The sequence below is a fragment of the Osmia bicornis genome, chromosome 13, assembly GCF_907164935.1.
Source record: "Osmia bicornis bicornis chromosome 13, iOsmBic2.1, whole genome shotgun sequence".
NCBI lineage: Eukaryota > Metazoa > Arthropoda > Insecta > Hymenoptera > Megachilidae > Osmia > Osmia bicornis.
Window position 1 is genome coordinate 6,905,073 of NC_060228.1, and position 22,107 is coordinate 6,927,179.

At 41.2% G+C, this 22,107-nt stretch overlaps 1 protein-coding gene across 4 annotated transcripts in view; it reads right to left on the reverse strand.

Annotated features, from left to right (window-relative positions):
• LOC114878620 (rho GTPase-activating protein 7) overlaps positions 1–22,107 on the reverse strand; it is a 214,236-nt gene that overhangs the window by 50,808 nt on the left and 141,321 nt on the right. For all 4 annotated transcript variants that reach the window (XM_029192637.2, XM_029192639.2, XM_029192636.2 and 1 more), the window contains one exon: positions 3,841–3,912. In XM_029192637.2, coding sequence (XP_029048470.1) covers positions 3,841–3,912 — 72 coding nt within the window. The remainder of the gene's footprint in view (positions 1–3,840; positions 3,913–22,107) is intronic.

The following is a 22,107-nucleotide window of genomic DNA, read 5'->3' on the forward strand; positions in this document are numbered from 1 at the left end:
TCATTAAAGCTGGCGTTAAAACGGAGTCGTTAAGGAGCATCGCGGTCAACGGGCATCCCGGTTCGCATGAATAAAAGAGAAGAAATCGGTCTTCGGTCGACCGACCAAAACGAACCGATCGCGAACGTCGGAGGGGCCGATTCGCTCATTAGCCCCGTTCCTCGGCGAGAAATCGTCGATTGCCTGGTTCACGCGCGCCGTTAGCCACGAATACGAAAAATCTAGGCGGTGGTATCCGTCAAATTTCCCTGCAGTCTGGATTTCACACCAGGCCGCGTCACGACGTTTCGGCGCCGCGACGAAACGCGTCCGGCAAGTCTGCTCTCGTTTGTTCAACGTTAATCATACGCAACGAACGAACGATCTCTTTCTATCGTTTGTCGCCGACCGTTCGGCTCGTTTGATTAATATAATGGAAGGAGAGAGAGAGAGACAGGCGTGACTCGATATTTTATGTTCACCATCCGTCGCAGTTACACGCGATCCACGGTTAATCCACGTGTGTACTAATTAGCGACGGATGGATACCGTCTGACAGACCGCTTTTCATCGCACGGCTGAACGCTCGACCGCGCCTCGCCTCGTTCTCCGACACACGCTATTTCGAGGGAAAGGAAACGCAAAGTCCTAGGCTGTTTTACGAACATCGCCTCGTTTCCCGAAGGATACTCCGCGATACCGCGTGTGGGTGGTTGGACAGATTTTTTAACGTCTCACAATGAGAAATGTCTCTGATAATTTACTCGTATTCACGTGAATCGAGAGTATAGATAGGCGTTTATAGCGATCCGAGAAAAAAGGGTTAAAAGTAAGGCTATTTATATAGGGTTTCGTATATTGGAAGAATAATTTTTAAACGAATGGTGTAAAATTTAGAAGCTAAAAATAGTATGAAATATAATATTGAATTAAAATTGGGGCTCTCTCCATGGTCCGCCGTTAGAAAGTTAAAATGCATTTATCGCGATCAAACATAATACATAGTAACAAAATCAATAGCAATAAAGCTGAATTTTCAGTAGCACGATTAAATCCTCGTATACCACGTCGTTTCAAACGAGAACAAGACTCGATCCATTCGGGCGATCAAACAGCAGTAAATAGTAGCCTAACTATCGCTACCACCCTAGCGTTCGATCGAACGAAATTGATTTAAATGAACGCGGTAACGAGACAGCGGTGAATTTATGCCGACACCGTGGCGCGACCGTGTAATTCGTCGGCTAAAATCTCGCATAAATCTCGCGTAACATTGTGTACCGTTTAAACCGTGCACTATTTCGACGGTTTGTCTGAAGGCAAATCGTATGGTTAACACGTGAAAAAAAAAAAGCTGGCGATCTCGTTAATCATCGGCCGGTGACGTACGACCGATTATTATTCCCGCATTACCTCTTGAAATTGAAGAAAGACCTGGAATTACTCGTTGGACCAAGGACGTTAATGACCACGGTACACGAGTTATTAGACCTTTCCCTTGTTGTACACCTGGCTCAATGTTACCGAGAGACACGATCTCTCGCGAGCAACTTCGTTTACCTCGAACACGATACCGTGTCCGGTATCCGCGATACGCATCCGGAGGATACGAAACAGACGATCAAAGGGAAACGCGAAGCTGTCTCGAACATGAGAATCAGGAAAATTCTTGTGAAACATAGGCAGGATTCTTTTGGAGTAAAATGTTCCAAAAATTTTGAGAAAAAGATGAAATGTGCAAGCTTTGAAATGGAAATGGTAATTTCACTTGTCAACATAAAATTCTCGATACCTTATCCTGAAGAACCCCAAATGCATAACTCTTCTAAAAAAAAATCCTCATCCTCAGTTTTTTCCTCGTCTTAAATTTCGTGTACCCTCAAGTATATCTAGAAACGACATCTTTACAATTTTTCCTGGAAAGCTATCGAAAGCAGTTGAAAAGCTAGCGAAATGGAGGAAGATAACGAGTGACACGTGGGCAGAGCGTATCGAATCGCAGCTCGAGGCGCGAGTTAACTTATTAGAGGGGCAGCTTGATGCGTCCGGACGTGTTAATACTTATCATAATGGGCCCTTTGTCGCGGCGCCTACCAACAATGCGTTCGTTATTGCACGGCCCTGCAGTTGCATTTGCACTAGTGGTAGGCGATCGGTGGCGTTCTTACCGGGTCATTAGCGAGCCATTGTTTCATTCGACCGTTTATTTGCTCCTCTTCCGCCGCTGTGTTTAAACGATGCCTTTTTAGTCGATTCATAGCAATTTGTGTGAAACAAATCTGTGGCTCTTATTGTTAGACAATTAGCGATAGCGATTAATCTATTATTTCATGGAAATAATAAAATAAGTCTGCTATGGTTAAAGTTACGAAACGATAATGAATTGGAAAAAAGAGAGAAATGGTAAAATTATTCCAGTAATGGCCGTGGTTGAAGGTATTCATTTTCATCGTGAAAAGAATACCTGCACCGACTATTATCTCAGTTATTATTGGAAACACCATACCGAAACTCGTTATATTTCTTTACTTGGCCGAGATTGATGAATTGCAAATGAAACGGTCCGCTCAAGGCTGTCGAACAATAAGATCATGAAATTTATACTCTAATATTATGGAGGCAGGACAGACGGTAAAAAACAAAATTGAAACAGGGAGACCTTTATTTCCGAGGCCGTGGATATTAGTAAAAATCTCACGTACACGGGACAGCCATCGAAAACATACTCATTCGACCGCTTTGGTGGTCCATGGACCACCCTCTTTCAAACCGACGATTCTTCTTATTTAAAAGGATATGGTAAGCCTACACTTTCGGACCGTTTCTCCTTTTTTTCCCCCCCTCTTTTGAAACTCGCTCCATTTTCCATACGAGGACACACGTCGTTGCGGGTGCGCCTTTACCACACGTGATTTTTCTTTTGATTCAAATTTGTCTACGTGATCGATGACGTGACACACTTTGTTTAACCTTCCTCGACGTATGAAACGTAATGAGCCATTTTAGGCATTCACGATGGACACCTTTTATTAATGACTTTCTCATTTTAGAGAAAATGTTTTATCCTCTGTATGGCATGAATCGATATTTTAAGTTTTAACGATGTTAATTAATATTTAAGGTTGAATGATAAAATTTATAATTGAACAATGCTACAACTAGAAACGAAAACCGTATTTCTAAACTTCTTTCTGCAACAATTCTGAACCCCTCTTGAGTTTACCCCGAAAGCTGACACCCTTTCTTTCAAACGGCACCCTTTTTCCAACGGACAGACACGAGGCACTTTTCGCCATATACGTGACCATTCGAAAACGAAAAATGGTGGTCCGGTGAAAAGAACCACATGGCCACGAAGGCGAGAAAAAGAAAGGAGCTCGGGTTTCGACGATAATCTGTTCTGATCCGTAACACAACAGCGCACCATTTTCTACGCGTTCACGTTCCACAGATTTCGTGGAGATCGACGAAAGTTGAAGCCGTTGAAGAGGATTTCACCGGCGATCCTGTTGATTGTCGCACGGTAAATTGAAAGTAAATTGGAACTGTCCGAAATAACGACGGCTCACCCCCATGGGGATAGTCTCTCATTCTAATTACGAGCTTTGGAGCGATTTCGACGGTCGGGGTCATTTTAAACGACCTGGACTTAGATTTTATCGAGGACAGATTCTATTCTCATGACTCTAAAGGGTAGATCACTGCAGGATACATTTTACTCGCTTTAGTGCCGTCGTACATTATTCATATTTTTCTATTTTCTTAGGCATGCTGGTTATGAATAAAAATTTATTTTTATTTCTATGCATAGAAGAATGGAGAAAATTAACTTTCAGAATATTAATAGGAAATTCGACTCACCCTTGTACATCTGCGCGTACTGCGGGAAGCCGGCAGCCCTCAGCCATTCGCAGGCCTCTTGCGCTTCGATTTCTGCAACAAAAATAATAATTCAATTAGTAAAGATCGCATAAATTTATTCGATCATGATTCAAGGCATTTCAGACACCCAAATGTCTGGGACCACGACAAATTTATCGGATCACCAAACATTCTTTGGTGAATCACGAATTAACGAGTTGCATGCCGTCGAACAGTGGAATCATTATCGAGGATGATGGCCAGCCCCCGCGATAGACTCGTTTCGAGGAGGAACGCGAAGAAAAAACGAAGCGGGTTTCGCATTTACATGAACAAACATTCTGATCATTAGTGGCCAAGATTCTTGCTGGATCAAGGGACGACCCTGCTCCTTCGGTGAATGAAGGTCTCGTCGGAAAAAGCGGCGACCACGACGAAACGTTGCCCTTCATTATGCGAACGAGGTACACCTTGGCTGACTCTGTGTAAAAGCGAAAAAATCGAGGGAGGATTGCGCGAGGGACATGTTGCTGTGATCCAGCTACAAACATGGAAAACAAGAAGAAATAAAAAGAAATGACTGCTCCTTTTCTAGAGAGAACTGCTAAAACAAATCCATGATTTATTTAATGTCAAATAAATTGAAATGAAATCATTGATAAGATTAGGTAATTTTTGAAAAATTGAAATCTATTTGTCCATAGCTGCAATCTCTTCTTGTATTGACAAAGAAATCAATCAGCGTTCTATTTGTTTGAAATATATGAATGACTTTAATGTTCCATGCGAAATGTATCAATGATATCTTTAACGAAAACATGGCACATTTATCTCCAATAAATAGAGTAATGTATGAATGAAGAGGATGAATGATGAAAGAACGAGAAGCTTATTCTTAAGAGCGCTAACAATGGAATGTTTTTATGATAAGATGTAAGTGCTACTGAACTATGCTCATTCATAACCTATTTGGCATCCCGTCGCCTAACGTGCAAGATTAGATACGCTGCTCGTTCCGATAACTTTTCCGATTGAAACGTTCGAAAGAGTGAAAGACCGTCGAGTCTTATCAAGCTCGATGATCGAGCAAGAAGCTGTGTTGCAACACCAGTCACGTAAATCCACGTTCCTACGATCCATATACGTAATTTCAGATTTTACTCCGCTGGACTGCCTTTAAAGGGGTTTATTAAAATTTCAATTAGGTGCTTCGTTACTATTTTCGTCAGAAATGATTAAAAAATCATTACTGACAGGCGATTTGAGATTAGTGAAATGTAGCTTAAAAACAATTCACAAATGTTTTATATATTCAAAGTTGCTTCAACCACAACCCTCAAAACCCTCGACAATTTAATTTCAAACCATCCTGTGTAGTTTCAACCCCTGTAATCCTGTCCCCACAAAATTTGCATACCAACCACGAACATCAAGTCTCAGTGACAAGAGAACTTGTGTATGAAAAACAAAGGGAAAGAGCAGGAAATTGTCAAGAATTTTCATGTTAATTTTTATGTACCTCATCAGGTTAATTACCCGTTCAACACATAAAATTCCTATGAGGAATTAATGGGCCAGAAAAAGGAACAGGACTGCAGAAATAATGGCATTATTTATGTGTACTGAATCTACTACCAAAATTATATTACATCCTGTATATTTGAATGAATATTACGAATGATCTCTCTATCCTTCTGAAGTAGTATGATACAAAGTACAACTCATTTTCGTGCTGGCGCCAACAGAATAAACCATAATTTATTTCCCACCGTGCATGAAATAATGCCAACAAATACGAATAAATCAAAGAACACATCACACTAGAAACATTCCGGGTAACGATCTACGTGTCTATTAAAAGATCCTTTAAATTCTTGCGCACGCGAGATGGTAAGGAGGGAAGAAAGCGAGCGAGTTTCTGTCTTTCAGGCAACGATCGACCACCCGCCGCGACGAAAAAGAGGACTCCTAGCAGTGATATCGATGAGATCGCGCATCGCCGCACGATAAAACGTACGTAGCTATCGCTATCGATATCGCCGAGCTGAATTTATCGATTTCCCAAGCAGCGGGAAGTCTGCTCGCAGGTTTACGCCGGAGGAAGATTAAAACGTCTTTATTTTGTCGAGTCGAGCCCAACTGTGGCAATGCGCGACACCGCACGAGAACTCGCATCGACTGCAACATTTTCAGCCAGCTGATAGATTAATTATCATGTTTTTATCGCGTCCTTATCGATGATTACGTTAGAGAGGCTCGCGCGGAATGCTGGCTCGCGAATTTCACGTATGCGGTCTGGTGAAATTCGATGGTAGCTTTTCTACAGGATCACGAGGGAATAAGGGACACCTCCAAGGACGTTCGGGAACCTTTCACTCTCGAAGTGTCGATTGGACTTTATTAATTGACGGAACGGAACGGCGTTCGCGTCGACTTCCATTAGGGAGATCAACTCGAGGAAGTGGGGCGGCTCGCGTGAAAAGCTGACCAAGGAAAATCGTGTTTCTCTAACTTTTACGAGAATTAGTGCATTTAATATCAATTAGAAATATAAAAAAAATTTCTTTCTCTGTAATCAACATTCCAGCCTCGTTTCTGTACTCGCGCCCTCCCACGCCTCTGGGTAATACCAGGAGTGATCCAATGAGAAAATAATTAAATATCGAGTTTTAATAATTATCCGAATTATGATGAATCGTGGAACACGTCGGAGAGACGGATGACACGGAAATGCAGGACGAGCTGCTTTTATAATAATACGACTTTGCGGTAGGTCGCCGGCCAAGAGTTCCAGCAACGTTCCGAATAAAGCCAGACACACGTAGGTGTGTCACTTCGTGCGGAATAAAAGGCTGCGGAGTACGGTACCGCAGTCTAGTACACGGCCCTTTCGTAAGGCGATTTGCTTTTACGCAATTCAGGCGACACAACGGCCAGACGCGGCAATCCAGAAACCGGCAAAGCGGCTGCTGCGATTTCCGACCGAATTGTCCTCGTCGTCACGCTCGCTGACAACCGGATCAAGATTTAACCTTTAGTAACCCGAATTTTATACCTTTGCGAAAACGAGCAATCAAGTATAGGGTTGTTCAAATTGGGTGTCGTATCCTTGAATTTAAACAAAATTATACATGTTCTCATTTAACCCTTTCCTTGCGGTGGTTATTAAAACACGATTAATTTTATAAAACCTGAAGCTTTTGCAATTTCCAATTATTCTTTCGAATGAAAGACGAAGGTTAATCATTGGCACACAAAATATTCCTCGACATATTTGACCTGGATTCACGGACAATCGCGAATTGTGGGACACGGACGTGTGAAAAAAAAAAGAAGAAATTTCTCTTTCGCCCTTCGATTCTCGATCTGTCGCGTAAAGCGCGTCACGTTTCCGTCCGTGACTCTTCCTCCGTCGTGAGACAGCTTTTAAACGTTCGACCTACTTCGATTCTGACGTCAAAAGCCGCCCATAAAATCTTGTTTAACCCCTGTGCGTTGCATAAAACGTGGACGCGCACCGTTCCAAATATTTCCCTACGCAAGCGTCGTCTCTCTCCTCCCTCTGCGTCTGCCACTATAAATTTCTGAGTTGCTCGCTTTTAACAGTCGTTCCTTTACGACCGCTGTTTTTCAATGGTCGGTCACCGCAATGGAAATCGATACACCCTCGGTGAAATTTCGAGTCGGTTGATTCATTTTTCAAACGCTCTCGACGCTGCTTTAATCGATTTCTATCGGGAGAATAATAAATAAATAATGATAGAAATAACGCGAATTGTTTCGGAAAATGTTAACGAAGTACAATGATGAATCAGTATCAATGGAACAACCGTACTACAGAATCAAATGGACCGTCCTCGTATTCACACTTCCGCATTAATCAACGACGCGTACCCGCTACACTCGCGATGTAAGAAGTCCACAGAGCACGTTCGATAACGAGCGACCGCTGTCGATCAGCTTGTCGTATCGACCCGGGTCATTTAATTAACGTCCGTCCTGAGAATCAGCGAAAAGCTACGGGGATCATACGATACCGCCGAGTGAAACGAGATCAATGTCGATTCTCCTCGACTGGCCATTTGCATACGTCTCTGGGATGCTTCTTTGTTCTTGTCGTTCGAGTATTTCAGTTCCAGAAGAAGTGAAATATTAAGACTCTTTATTTTCTACAGAGATATTTGTTAAAATTTAGTAAATAACAATTTTCAATCAAAACTCTTGAATTTAATTGGACGATAATTACTTGATTAATTAAATTCGATGAGTGGATATTCCTGATTCGATACTATGGGAAAAGCAAACAAATTAATTAAAGAAAATGATGGGAATAACCGGAGGATTATGGTAAATCGTGGAAGTTACGCAAGTCGACGGGAATGGTTTTCAAAATACACGAATCAATAACAACGACCTGCGAATTATGCGAGTAAGAAGCTGTCGATGGTAATTCGTGTAATCCCAGCGTCGCGGTTATTGGTTCTCACGAGTTCAAGATTGTCGGTGTTCAGTATCAGCTCTCAGGACACGAACGTAATCGCTGTCGACTCGCATGACTTCCCAGTCGTCTCTATTTTCCCGCAGGAATCACGATTCAACGCCATCCAAGTGCCAGATTACAACTTGTTTCATCGATTAATATCGAAGCATCAACAAATTGCAACAAAATATTTCGTAACGTTATTTTTATATGTAAAGTCTTCTGTGTCTTGTTGCACCTCATTCTTGTACATCATGTATTCATTAATAGCGTAATTTGTTACACGCAAGTGTAATGGGGAACAAATTTTATGAAATATGAGACTTTGTTTAATAAAATCATGAAAAATCGTTCCTCGTAGTTTCTCATTCATTTGGACTTGTCATAGTAGAAGAGATACAAGGAGAAGCTGCATTGCTGCACTGTGTCTGGAACTCACGTGCATATAGATGCGCGTCTGCGACTTATAGAGATGCAAATGAAGTGTCTCGGTTCTAAATGCCCTCCAATTGCCTTTAAATCCTCGAGCAACATAAAAAAGGAGGTACAAGCTTCCTTCTTCGTTCCTCATCGACAGAGATCCTCCCCAGTGACTGTAACTTTTAGCTGGTCACCCATGAATCCTTACAACCAGCTATAGTTCATTAAAATTATTGTACACGTATTATATTTTAATCTCTAAAATTTGGAAGTTGTTCGAATGGAATATTTCAAAAATTGTATTTTATGGCGAATATTTTTCTTTTGTTATTAAATTGTGGAGGTGGCTTAATGCATTCGTTCCGTGACGTGGATGGATCACAATGGAAATAAACGTCCATGCAAATTTAAAAAATTTCACCCTTGCCACGTGGCAATTTCCTTAATAACGTGAAGAATCGTTGCTTGGTAAAATGAAGGGAAAAAAATCACTTTGCGCTGGAAACGAGGAAGAAGAAGAAGAGGAAGAAAATTATGCTTAAGTATTTGGTGGACCCCTGTCATTTCAAAGTCTAAAATCTCTTCGAGCGATTATTTCGTTAAAATTTCGACCACCCTCAATTTCCATAATCAAATTTCTCGTTTATTTTGGAATCCATTTTTTCGACGTTTCATTTCGATCAACCGTTTCTGCTCTGGATATTCAGTTATCATTTTTATTTCGTTCGATTCTAGAATGCTAGATTATCTATTAGCGCCCATTACTGAAAGTTCTTTTGCAATTCGTCCCCATTTCTTGACAACTCAACCTTTGTTCAGTGATATATAGCAAAGTTGTAAGCTGTTTATGACCTTCCATTGCATAAACGTTACTCTAATGAGTTCCCTTGGTTACTATACAGAGCGTGTCAAAATTAGTGTAATCGAAAAATTACGAATTGAATAATTCCTTTTTTTTTTCATTTTCCTCTTCATAGAATCGATACAAAATTTTATGGTTGAAGACCAAAAGAAAAACCACTGGCAGTCAAAGAGCATGCAAATTTTAAAGCAGCGTAAAATGACGACGTGAAACAATACGGTTCTAAAGCAATTCAGGGACTTAAATGGACCGGAAATTCATGGGCTGTCGGTGAACGTGCGTTTCCTCTTCGTTCGTAGTTGCCACACCCTCTCGCGTGCGCCAAGGTTCTGACGTGCTCTCGATCACGAGGAACGGTTCGCTTATTTTCAACTTGAATATATTATTCTGAAACTCCAACCTCTTACATCAATGTTTTCTATTTATTTTCACCTTTAACAATAGCTCATTCAAGATTACACTAAACAATTCCAAAGAAGCTTTTAAATATTTCATAATAATTTAAAATAAAAAATATCAAATAGTTTGAATCAGAAGCATGGAAGAAGATTCTTTGAAGAATTAGAACTAGAAATTCAGCACAGTCTATACCCAGCTAATAAAAATAAACTGCTGATGTTTTGATGATCTCATTTTAGAACCATTTTACTGAAAGTTCCTAAAAGTATCTTCTAAGTTATTTGCATCCTTGATTCTGAAATTGAAAAAAATCTGTCGGATCCAGAGAACAGCCAAATGGAGAGCAAATAATTGTTGAGGAATTTTCACCAGCGATTGTTTGCGGAATGGTTACACCCTTGAAATCAATGCTACCTCATCCCCGATCACCAATTAGTTGCTGCGAGAGCTATCATTTGTGTAAGCGGAATTATGCGTTCGCAGGCGACGAAATCCATTACCGGCGTGGGTGTGTCGGCCAATGATTTACACCTCACGAGGGGTGAATTAATACCCTCGTACGTAAACATTTGCTCATCCTGAGATTGCGAACACTTATGGACCTTGGAATCTACCTTCTGATTATTTCTGATCCGGAATAAACTCTGATTCGTTTTATTCAATCGTGAATTAATAAACAATCCAATCGAGAGGAAAAGAGATTCTCCGCTGTATCGAATAGTTATCAAGAAGAATTTTCTGAAAGGAACAAGAACAGTTGAAAGGAAAAGATTTTATGATACAATGAAAACAAATGGATCGAATTCAATCTCAATTTGCAAATATTGAAAGAAGCAAAGAGGTATAGGTATTTGTCGAGAACTGTTGGGAAGTACGAAAGGAAACAGGCAGTTCTGGTCTGTTATAAAACGATTATAAGGTCGAAAGAATCGAGAGAGAAAGAAACTTCGCGGTTCCCGCTTCCAAGAGAAAATTAAGAAACTTCTGAAGTAGCGGCCACGGCTTTCTACAGCGAAAATCAACTTTTACTTTTAATTTATTCAGTTAATTAACCCGCTTACAGCTGCTCAGAGTACGAAACATTACATACAATGCTTACAATTTATGCATCGTTACGTGCACATTAACTGATTGTATAAAAAACAATCATCAAATATTTAATAACATTGAAATCTGACACTCAATCTTCAGGATTTTCTACACTTTTACCAATTTGGATTTGAATTAAAAATTTTTCTAATTAAATTCAAAGTGAAATTCGAATCATAATGAAGATATACGTCCCACATTGTTTGTCCTAGAAATAAAATATAAAGAACAACTTCCACTAACTATAATTAATTTCCTAAGATCCTCAACGACAAGTACAGCTATATAAAAGAATCTGAACTTCCCTTGGACGAAACAAAAAGCCCATCCCTTCCACGCAGACTGCACATTTCGCATTTTAACAAGACCGAGCATATCGACGAAGCAGTGCAAACCGTGTACTCGGCTACAAGGACCAAGGGAGACCCCCAATCTTCTTTTTCTTTCATCTTCCTGGTGAAAGATCGGTGGACGTACCAGGACAAAGGCGTGGTTCTTCCTTTACCCCTCGCTTCACGTCTAGCCCTCTTCTTTTTATTCTTCTTCCTCTTCTTCTGGCTCATCCTTGCTGCCATCGGTTGCACAGATTTATCTCCTCGGCTCCACGGAATACGAATTCCACTGTTATTTTACCAGCAGCCTAACAGATGCCGATGGAGAACACTGACGGATGGCTCAAAGTGATCAGCAGGGTGCAATAAGGGACATTAAGGGACATAACTGACATTTTGAAAATTAATACTTTGACGATTCTATTATTTAATTATAGAATCTATGATTCTTGCAATTTTAATCATTTTTAAATCACTAAATTGAAGATTTTTAATTACTAATTTTATAATAAACTATTTCTCCAATTTCTAGAATAGTAAATTCCATCGTAACGAAAGGGTTAAAGGAATAATGGATTATTCATGGTAGACTTACTAAGCTCTCTAAAACCTTTTCACCAGAACCAAGAAATGCAAACTTTCTATCAGATTAAGATAATACTTCACACAGAAGAATATCCTGCATAACTAGAATTTATTTCGAGCCAGTCTAGCCAAACCCACGAATCATTTCAAAATCTCTCGAAATCGCGATTTACGAGAAGCTAAACGGCCACTTTTTTGGATTTCACGATTCTGTTAGAAGATAAACGCACCTAACGTTAGGTAAAAGCGGTGATTGTCTCGAAAACGAGGCGCAGGGTTCAACTATGAGGATCAGCAGGGTGTAGAAGACACTACCGCTCGCTGTGCTAGGACAAGGCAACGCGGAGTGTGTCATCGCGGTGACAAAGATGAGAGAAAGAGGTAAAGGGGAAAATGGAAATAAAAGGGGCGAAACTCGGTCCTGCCCTATGGAGATTTGGAACCCATGAAACCGGTTTGCCTCTTTGCATAGTTTACCGGGCCTTTTTTGACGATTTGCACTGCATCTCTACGCCGAACCGGCCCCGGGAAGATGAATATACTTAGTACTTCATCAGGTTAATGGCGCGGCACTTACTAAATTAGAGGATCTTCGGAGAAGACCCACTATAAAGTCCAGACGAATCTATCTTGACGTTGTCTTCGCCAGACAAATACTATTAGGAAGGTGGAAATTTATATTAAGATAGAATGATGAAATTATTAATACTCTATAATGAATTCAATTATTTAAATTAACTCTGGTATACCCTTGGGATTAAGTCAAAGTTTTAATAACTCCTTAATAAAATTTGATTACTTATATTACACCTAACGGATTCAATGTCAAACAAGAAAAGAAATTATATACCCATATTGTTCATGGTGCAAATTCATCAATCATCGTCACCCAAATCATAATTAATCGTTCCTATAAAACTTGTCCGAGTATAAAGTAATCACAGGGTGTGTGAAAATGGTCCACTCATCACGGTGACGAAACATGGTGAATTTTTTATTTATCGCGATATCGGTACGTATTTCGAAGGGCAAATGTCCACGTAACCGTCCCTGAAGTAAAGGCCGTTTCGCATTGGCGACTCGTATCGAGTGTACCGGCTCGCCTTCCTTTTCTTCATGGTAACAATGAGACACAAAGGGGACGCGTGTACGCGTACACACAGGAGCCCACAATGGCACGCAAGTGTTCCCTTTTCACGACGGGTCTTCGCCGAATGTCCCGTTTGCTATTCACAATCCTTCCATGCGATAGCCAATTGCACCGTTACCATTCTTATCCACGGTTGAAATTATCATTTTTATGATTCCGAGGATTCGTTTTGCGCTTTGCATCAATCTTGTTAAATTTTAGACACTTTAAACAAAGAAAATTAAATGTGAAAATCACACCTAGCCTCGTTAAAACGTAAATAACATCAATGGGCACGTTCGCCACCCACGATTCGTTCTCCATCGACCTAACTGCGATGCATCAAAGGTGGGTTAGGTCGTGCTGCGTGTCTCTACCTATTACCAGTTAATGACTCGTACTGTTACTCATCGTATCCGTCCTGTCGAGAGTAACTTTCTGTCTATACGGTCGAGGTAGGTCGTTAACGATCCTCCGGTTGAATGCCGATTCCATAGCGTGAATATTTGATGGTGTAACTCAAAAAAGTATCAATTACACAGTATCATCGATGACTAATTACATCGTCCATTGTTACGGATAGACCAGGTGGATTGGAAATTACTTATGCAACCAGCTTTCTAGTCAAAAGTTCTTCGTTTGCATATAGAAACACTAGAAACATCGCACAGGATGGTCGGCCTCTTGTTGATTTTGTGATGTCGCAATTAGTCGCGTTAATTGGTACCGCGGGGAAGCCAATGTTTTGTCTACGGTAGCACGAGTGCTTTGCCTCTTCAAGGTAGAAACTTCGCCTGTTTTTGAACCGACGTAATGATAGAAATGTTGATCCAACGTGAAAGTGGAGCTCGCTTCGTTGAACCGCGCGTGATAATTAACAACGAACAGGTGATCTTTCGGAAATTAAGTAATTATAAACGAGACGTGTTTGACATTAATATACAAAGTGTGCGTACATTTTATTACCGCGCTCTGTATATATTTTTAAACTCTGTTTGCACCGAGAGAGTATCCCACCGCAAATAGGTAAACGCGTAAGTAAATAACTTATAATCGGTATTATTTTTGCTGCAGTACACCGTACACTGATCAGTCGACCGTGACGTGTCGCAAATAAAGGGATGAAAAACAAATTGTTTAAATTGTTTAAAGCACAGCTTTGCGGGGAGAACTTTTAAACTATCAAGTTGGCAATTATATTCCATCAACTTTGTAACAATTAGAAATATTATGACATTACCGTCGACATAGTCTTCATTCACACAGCCATCGTGAACACTATTAATATCAACCCTATTAATACTTTATTACAAAAAAAAAAGAATAACAAGAGGAGGTAAAGGACGAAAGAAAAATCGATAGCACGAATTAAAGGTCAAATGCGAGCCCTACAGAGGGATGGCAGGTAAAAAAAGCAGAGGTGTTTCCTTACCGCACGCTGAGCCAGAAATGATACGCTACCTGAGCTAACCTGACCCTTGTTGCGTAAACAAACTTCTACCTGTCATTTATCTGGCACGAAGTGACCGTGCCGAATTTCGTATTCCAAACAAAGGGTGCTATCATTTTCAACCGCCCCCTCATCAGTTGGAACTTCATATTAAGTTCTAGGCCTTATTAAAAATTACTATAATTTTTCCTCCGTTTAAATAAATAAATAAATAAATTAGATGTAAAGGATCGATTGTAGCCAAGCACGAGCGTCACGAACCTTTCGTAATCGCAGGTGTTAGCCAATTTTTCCTGTTCGCCATTCATACTAGCCTCATAAGGTCCGCGGCGGCTTTCCAACGACGGAAAATTACACGTCTGTCGACGGCAGACCTTGCTTTTCGAAACACGCGAACGATTACAACGCCCACGATGGCAATTTTCAACGAGCCGACTACGCGTAACGGAGTTTATAATCGAATTTGGACAACGTCGGTGCTCAAAGAGTTCAATGCGATCGTCAACGCTGGTCAATGACACTTGGGAAATTGAATCGATGCTAATGTTCTTCTCAATGATTTTAATCAGTTGATTAAATTTAAATTTACAACTCCTAGAAAGAAAAAATGTTTAAAGGAAACATTTTTGTTTAGCTTACAAATGAGAATACACGAGACTCGTTGAATCTGAATGAATGGAATTCACTGAATTTCAAATATCTCGTTGCCTCTTTGAAATACAAGGAAGTGCCGAGTCTTTTATGCCCCACCTGCCCGTGAACGTGTCCACGCGAAATCTGCTGGCGAATAGCGGCGATCGTTCGCGTGGGTGCGCTGGTATTTCCACGCTTGAATTATCGGAATATCGTGTTCGATGAGACGTACAGAAGAATTTTTATCGTACCGTGGCCCGATACTTCTGACAGCCAGAAGTCACGTGGACGATAAACCGAGGTAGCTTTGAAGAGGCTCCGTTTCCGGCTCAACAGACGGAACTATCACGTCACGCGATCATTCGCTTTAATGATTTCTTTCAATTTCTTGTCCTTGATTTTTACCCCCCAACGGAGGAGACGATTTAATACGCGAATTTCAATAAATAATTTATTCCATTTATTTCATTCTTATACTCGAAACGCAACTGTATCTTGATTAACTCTTGCAGTCAGTTCATTATCAGTTGCACGTATCTTCGTGATTTATGATGTACTGCGGTTTATTGTTATGTCGCTGGGCAAAAAGGGGCAGGATTGATCGAAGCCACTTGCGACAGAAGGAACCATAGGAAATTTTCCAGCTGGATGCTCGCCGAGCAGAATTTCTATGAACACGATAATTACCGCGAAAGCAACACGCACTTCCGCCTCGTCGTAGATCGCCTGACGACAATATGTGGGTGTTTGTCACGGAGATATTGCGATTATAGGCAGCTGCCAAGGCTTTCTCTCCATTGTCCTGAATAATTATTCACGGTGACAGTCGAGCTACGTTCCGCTAACCGTGTGCATGCAGTTTCGTTTGCTTCAAGGAATCGACGAGTCTGATACGAGAACCTGCTTGAAAACTTTATTTAACCCTTTGTGCGTTCGTGCAAATAATGTACCTTTCATTTATATTTGCAAATATAGAAAATTTTATATTCTATTTTCTTTTATTTACTTGAAAAATAAGAATATAATTTGAAGCTAATCGATTATAGTTCAGGATGAAACCTTTTTTGGATAGGTCGGATCTAACTGTATCCTTCAAAAGAAATATGCGGTCACGAGACTTTTGAACCCACAGAGGTGCCTGTCAAAACTATTAACTCGAATGTGCCAACGTGGGAATGCCGTGACTTTCGATGGACCGCTACAATGACTTACCCAGAAACCGTAACTACTTAGCGCACAATGGTAACCATAAAAGAATCACATTCGAGCCGGTCAAAGATGTTATCTTTCCGCGCGAACATAGTAATTCTGTTTAATCGACAGGATCGTGAAGTACCATTTCGATTTTGCAATATGTGCATTGATATATCAGTGGAAACGATCGTGGTTTCGTCAGTATTTTAGATAGTAAATTAGACAGATGAGCCAACTGACATTTGAAATAAAATTATACGCAAATCATGATGCATTGTTCTGTGGTTTCTAAAACTGAAGGAATAATAATTTTCAATACAATTTAGAAGGATGTATCATATGTCGGTTAAGTTCATCTTTCCAATCGCGAGAAAACTGGTCTCAAAAACGCGAAGAATTCGTGGCACGACGTTTCATCGTAGCGAAGACTAGTTTGTTGAGGGACGAAAGAAATAAGTGGCATTTCTCGTGCTCCAGTTCCAGAGTTCGAGAAAAACTTCCTGGCGGAAGTATAAGACGAAACGTTTAGGGTTCTCTGGAACGACGAGCTCTGAATTGTAACTAACGATTCCGGGAAATACTTTCTCAACCGCGATCTACCGATGCGAGGATTCAGACTATAAAACGCATCGAACGGTTCCACAATAGCAATTGTCGTGAGGTAGATTACTCGAGTGCAAAATGCTGTTCGACGTTTTACTTTATGTTTCCGTGGAAAGGTACGCGAAAAATTTCGATAACTTTGAAAAACAGAACCATTTCAATTCCTAAACCACCCTTTCACTTATCTCTCCGCATATTCACGCTGAAAACCTGCCCGAAATTCAATTCCGGTCTTCTCGAAGCTTTTCGAGGATCATTTCGAGCCCGAGTCACGAAGCGTCCAGGTTCGCGCGGAAGGAAGAAAGTGCCGTGAGCGAAAACAGAAATGGAAGTAAAAAAAATCAAAGGAACCAAGCGGAGAGGGAATGGAGGAGCAACGGTACCGGTAAAAAGAGGAAAAGAAATTTGCTTACGAATCATTTTGGAGGCTCGAGCTAGGAATCGACGAGTAAGAAAGACGCGTGAGTTGAACCGTTCCTCGTTATTATGTTTCTCTTCCCACGGCATTCATGGAACGAGCATAAGTGGACGTAGGCCAAGCCGCGTGTACGCTTGCCGTGGCACACGCTCGGCCACGGGATTGACAATAAACCGCGATAATGCGGCCTCCGGACGCGCGTTTAGTCGTTTCGTTGCGGCTCTCGATCCCGCCCTGAACCACGAACACCCTTCTTCGTACTTACGTCATTTTTCACGGAGAATTCAATCGGCCAAGATAAACACATCCCAGCGGTATCGGTGTATCATTATTGTAACATCGCCACGGAGAAACTCCATTATTCCCGGGAAACAGACACGATTCCCTGCTGCTGAGCCGATCTTCTACTCGCACGGAATTGCACGAACTGTGCGTGGAGGAGGATACATACAGGGTGTGTTAGGATGTAACCAACAAATTTTCTCAACATCTTATTTAGAATGCCATTCTAGGTGAAAAATATTGTGTACTCCAACAGAGAAGGTTTCCTGGAGGAAACTGGCAATGTTAGAGAAGAACCATCACTCTATAATACTTGAGTTTATATCTTGAGAAATTAAAAATTTATTTTAATATTGTTTTAGAAATATAATCGATGGATAAACCTGAGTATCTATGTTGTTAAAGATCTATAAATAAAGAATTCGAATGCAGAATAAATTATTTTTTATCAAATTTCGTTCAGCATAAATCACGAAGTACCAACCGCGGATTTCGTTGTCGTACTCTCCGCGGTTAACTCGGCAAAATGAACTTCACTACAGACCAGAGTGCGCAATTTAGTGCGTGCCAGCATGATTTACGACGGTGTGCAATGATATTTCGACTTGCGTTTCTTTGAGTAAAGGCGCGTTTAGACGGCGCTATGTAATGAGCTAAGTAAGCTCGGGTAACGGGGCGGTTTCGATCACGGCCCGGCCATCGACCATTCCGCGTGAATCGAGATTTATGCCTTTTAATACTGTCCGTCGAATGTTGGGAGACTGAGAATTCATAGGATTTAATTGAATGCAAACGTAGCCGATAAATCAAACGCAACTTGAAAATTTTTTATGTTTACTTTCCCGCATTAAGCCTTTTCGAGTTTGAAATCATATTTTAATCCCTGATTATGGTGCTCATTTTGTCAGGTATAAATTATAGTGGGATTTAGAAAATTTTTGTGAAAATTATAGAATTTCTTTTAAAAGTGATCGACAATGTTTTAATACGATTTATACTATTTTGTTCTGAAGAAGATATTATATTTCCCATAAAGTCGACGCGTGTATCGCGATCTAAACGCGCCTTAAGCCACGAAACTTTCAGTCCGAAATACACGGCAATCGTATTTCATCGGCGAAACAGACAGGCCGAAATTACAAGGAGGACCGTGCGCGTCGATTCCATGCCACCTTTTTCTTCTTCTCGTTGAACGTTAAAAAATATGACGGCAATCGTAACGAGGCAACGACAAGACGATGATTTACGTGTCGATTAATGCGCGGTTACCGTGACAGCGGGAAAATAAAATGTCCGATAAATATCTTCAAAAGGGTTCAACCTATACGTGCAAGCGTCGAAAAAGAAATGCAAGAATTTTCTACTATTCTACCCTGCTGTTAAAAAGTACACTCGCGATAAAATCAGGTTTCTATAAGAAAAATGAGCGTATAAGAAGAGGGAGAATTTACAGAATCTTCATTTTAACGATAATAATATTAAAAATTATCAGTTGCCACGGGATAATAATAAATCAACACAGCGGAGGAATTATGTCTCCAGGAAGAGTTCATAGAAACCCACCCTTAACAGATGGAGAAACGTTAAAAGTTGCTCGCTTACAAAGCCTATCGATGGTTAACGAGACAGCTCAAGGCGTCGCGAACAATGGGGCGCAAAATAAAGAGCGACGAGTCTGCCGGAGCATCGGCTGAAAACGGCCGGCCTCGTGAAAACGCTCGCGCTCTAATGAGTCACAGTTACACGGACTTGTAAAGAGATTTTCTGCGGCCATGGTACACGGGAACGGTGCTACGTAACGTGACAGCGCGCGGTCGGTTGATTTATGAGAAGCTAGACCGATAATTAGAGACTTAACGGTACTTGTCGCCACGGATTTTTCTCGGTGGCGGGTCTGTCGCGCGACTCCGCGTCTGACACGGATCCGAGAGCGCGTCGATTTCACGATCGAAACCGAGTCCGGGATCGACTCCGTAACCGCCTGGCTCCCTTCGTACTTCCGGCAAACGATGCATGAAAGCTCGCCGCGAATTTGTCCAAGCGACAAGACCGACGAACAATTCGACAAGTAGACGTCGCCGCGCTGACAATGATTAATTCCCTGCCGATCTTAGCGATCGATACACACCGGCCACCGGTAGAAACGTACAATCGAGCACCGCTAACAACGCGGAACGACCACGGACCTGTGAAATCGATCGCTTGTATTCATTGTCGAAGGCAGAGCTTCGACTGACCACTCTGGATTTATTGGAAATCGCATCAGGTTCATGCAAAATTAAGACCATTCAAAATGACGAGTTATCTACTGATAACCAGCGTTAACGAATCCTTCAAAAAAATAAAATTAACTTCAAATTAATCGTATCTCAATTTTATCTAACCTTTATACCATCTTCAAAGGTGCTAAAATTTTTATTTTCTTCACTTTCTTCTTTTGAAACAACTCTTTCCCGGTAATCCGAAATGACGTCGAGGACAAATAAGTCGCGCGAGGTGTTCGAGTTATCGGTTCGATGCAATTAGTCAGGATTAAAGGGAATCTCGTAACGCGGCAAGATCGACGAACTCGCAGCCACCGTATCGTCGGTACTTCTCGGCCTGCCTAAAAGGCGATTTAATGAAATGCAATAAAAGCCGTGTTCATGCAAATCCGGCCGAGGTATATATCGCGAATAATACAGTTCATTAGTAAACGGACTCGGCGTGTCGCGCGGAACGTCGCTGGCTGCCTTGGCTGACTCGTAGCGTTGCGTGTACGCATATTCAAATGAGATATACACGTGCACGTGTATATACACGAGGTGTATCTCACGTAACGTACCGTTTAAAATAGCACGCGAGCCTCTGGACATCCAGATCAACCGACGGAGATCGCGATTTTTCCGACCTGGACAGATCGTCTGGAATTCAGGAACGCCTTGGGTATTGTTTCGTGTCGGGCTACCGTATAAATTAACTAACGTTTGATTTACATAATCTTTCGTTTTCTACGATGGCAGAGGAGAAAAACAGTTGATTTATTGGATCACTGAACCGGAATTCAAATTCGAACCTTTCCTTTGTCTATTAACACGTGGAAAGTTAACGCTTTGCTGTGTGATAATTAGCAATCACGAGAAACAATGTATACTATTTCAGCGCAAGTAATTTCCTCTATAATCCCGCCTCCGATCTGCGATCGCTTTAATTGAATTTCACCCCCGGTACACCCCTTCTCTCCCTCAGACATTCCATTCCTTCTCCACGAACAAAACGCAAACGTTTCCATCGAACAGTACCGCGCAACATAACCATCCCCGTCGTTCTTGGCCTCTTTTTTTCCTTTCTATTAATCATCCGCGAGCGTAGCACCACCAGCGTGCAATAATCGAGCGACGACGAGGACGTTCAATATCCATCGATACCCTGGACCGTGTACCAGCAGCGAAGGGCTCGTTACGGGTGCCACGGCACCGTTTTGCGCTAGATTAATGGCACGCTTTCGATTTAAATAAATCAACGGGGTTGTGGCTATGCTTATCGTGTTCCCCTGCGAATATACGCGCTGCGAGAGGTTGCTGGTATCCGAAGAACCTCGCCGGCTCACGCTCACGAAGCTGACCCGCACGCAACCACCGTTCGCTAACAGCGAAGAGCTGCTGATCGTGGCGGAACCGCATTCTCGAATGCAGCGGCAGAATTAGAGACAGTACTATTACGGGGCATAAATTAAAGCCCGATATTTTCGACGAGAGGGAGAACGAGTCCTGGCAAGCGAAGCGGTGCCTGCTATCCTCGTATCGAAACTCTTCATCTACGTACGGTTTTTATTATTATTCTTTTTTTTTCACGGGCAAAACCACGGAAACCGGATTTCCTCGTAATTATTCAACGTAATGAAGTTCGTATTTGCGGGTCGAAAGCTGGTTTTCATATGAAATTATATGAAATTTTCTCTGGAGAGTATAATGAGGAGATCGAGGACGAAGAGTATTTTAAACTACCTTCTTGGGGTTTAGAATAGTTTATAAATGAATTTTTCTATTTTTTGTAATTTTGAAATAAATTCAACCCTTTTGGCAACTTTGGTAATTACCTCTAAAATCTAGGTAACTCTAATTCAGTAGCCTGTTTTAATGAATATTTTAAACTTAATTGAATCGTCTAAATGAAATCTTTAAAAGGAAAATTGTAAGCAATGAGGAAACTTTCACTCTGGAGGAATACAATCGAAATTACCCCATAATTAAACACACACACACGTGAGAACTTACATAACGCTTACGGAACTGTTATACAACGCGAGCAGCAGCGTGAAGGAATTAATTCAACCATAAAGCTTCATCAATCCAAATCTCGTATACAATTACCTCCTAATCATAACGATTATCGATGAACGGACTCATGTT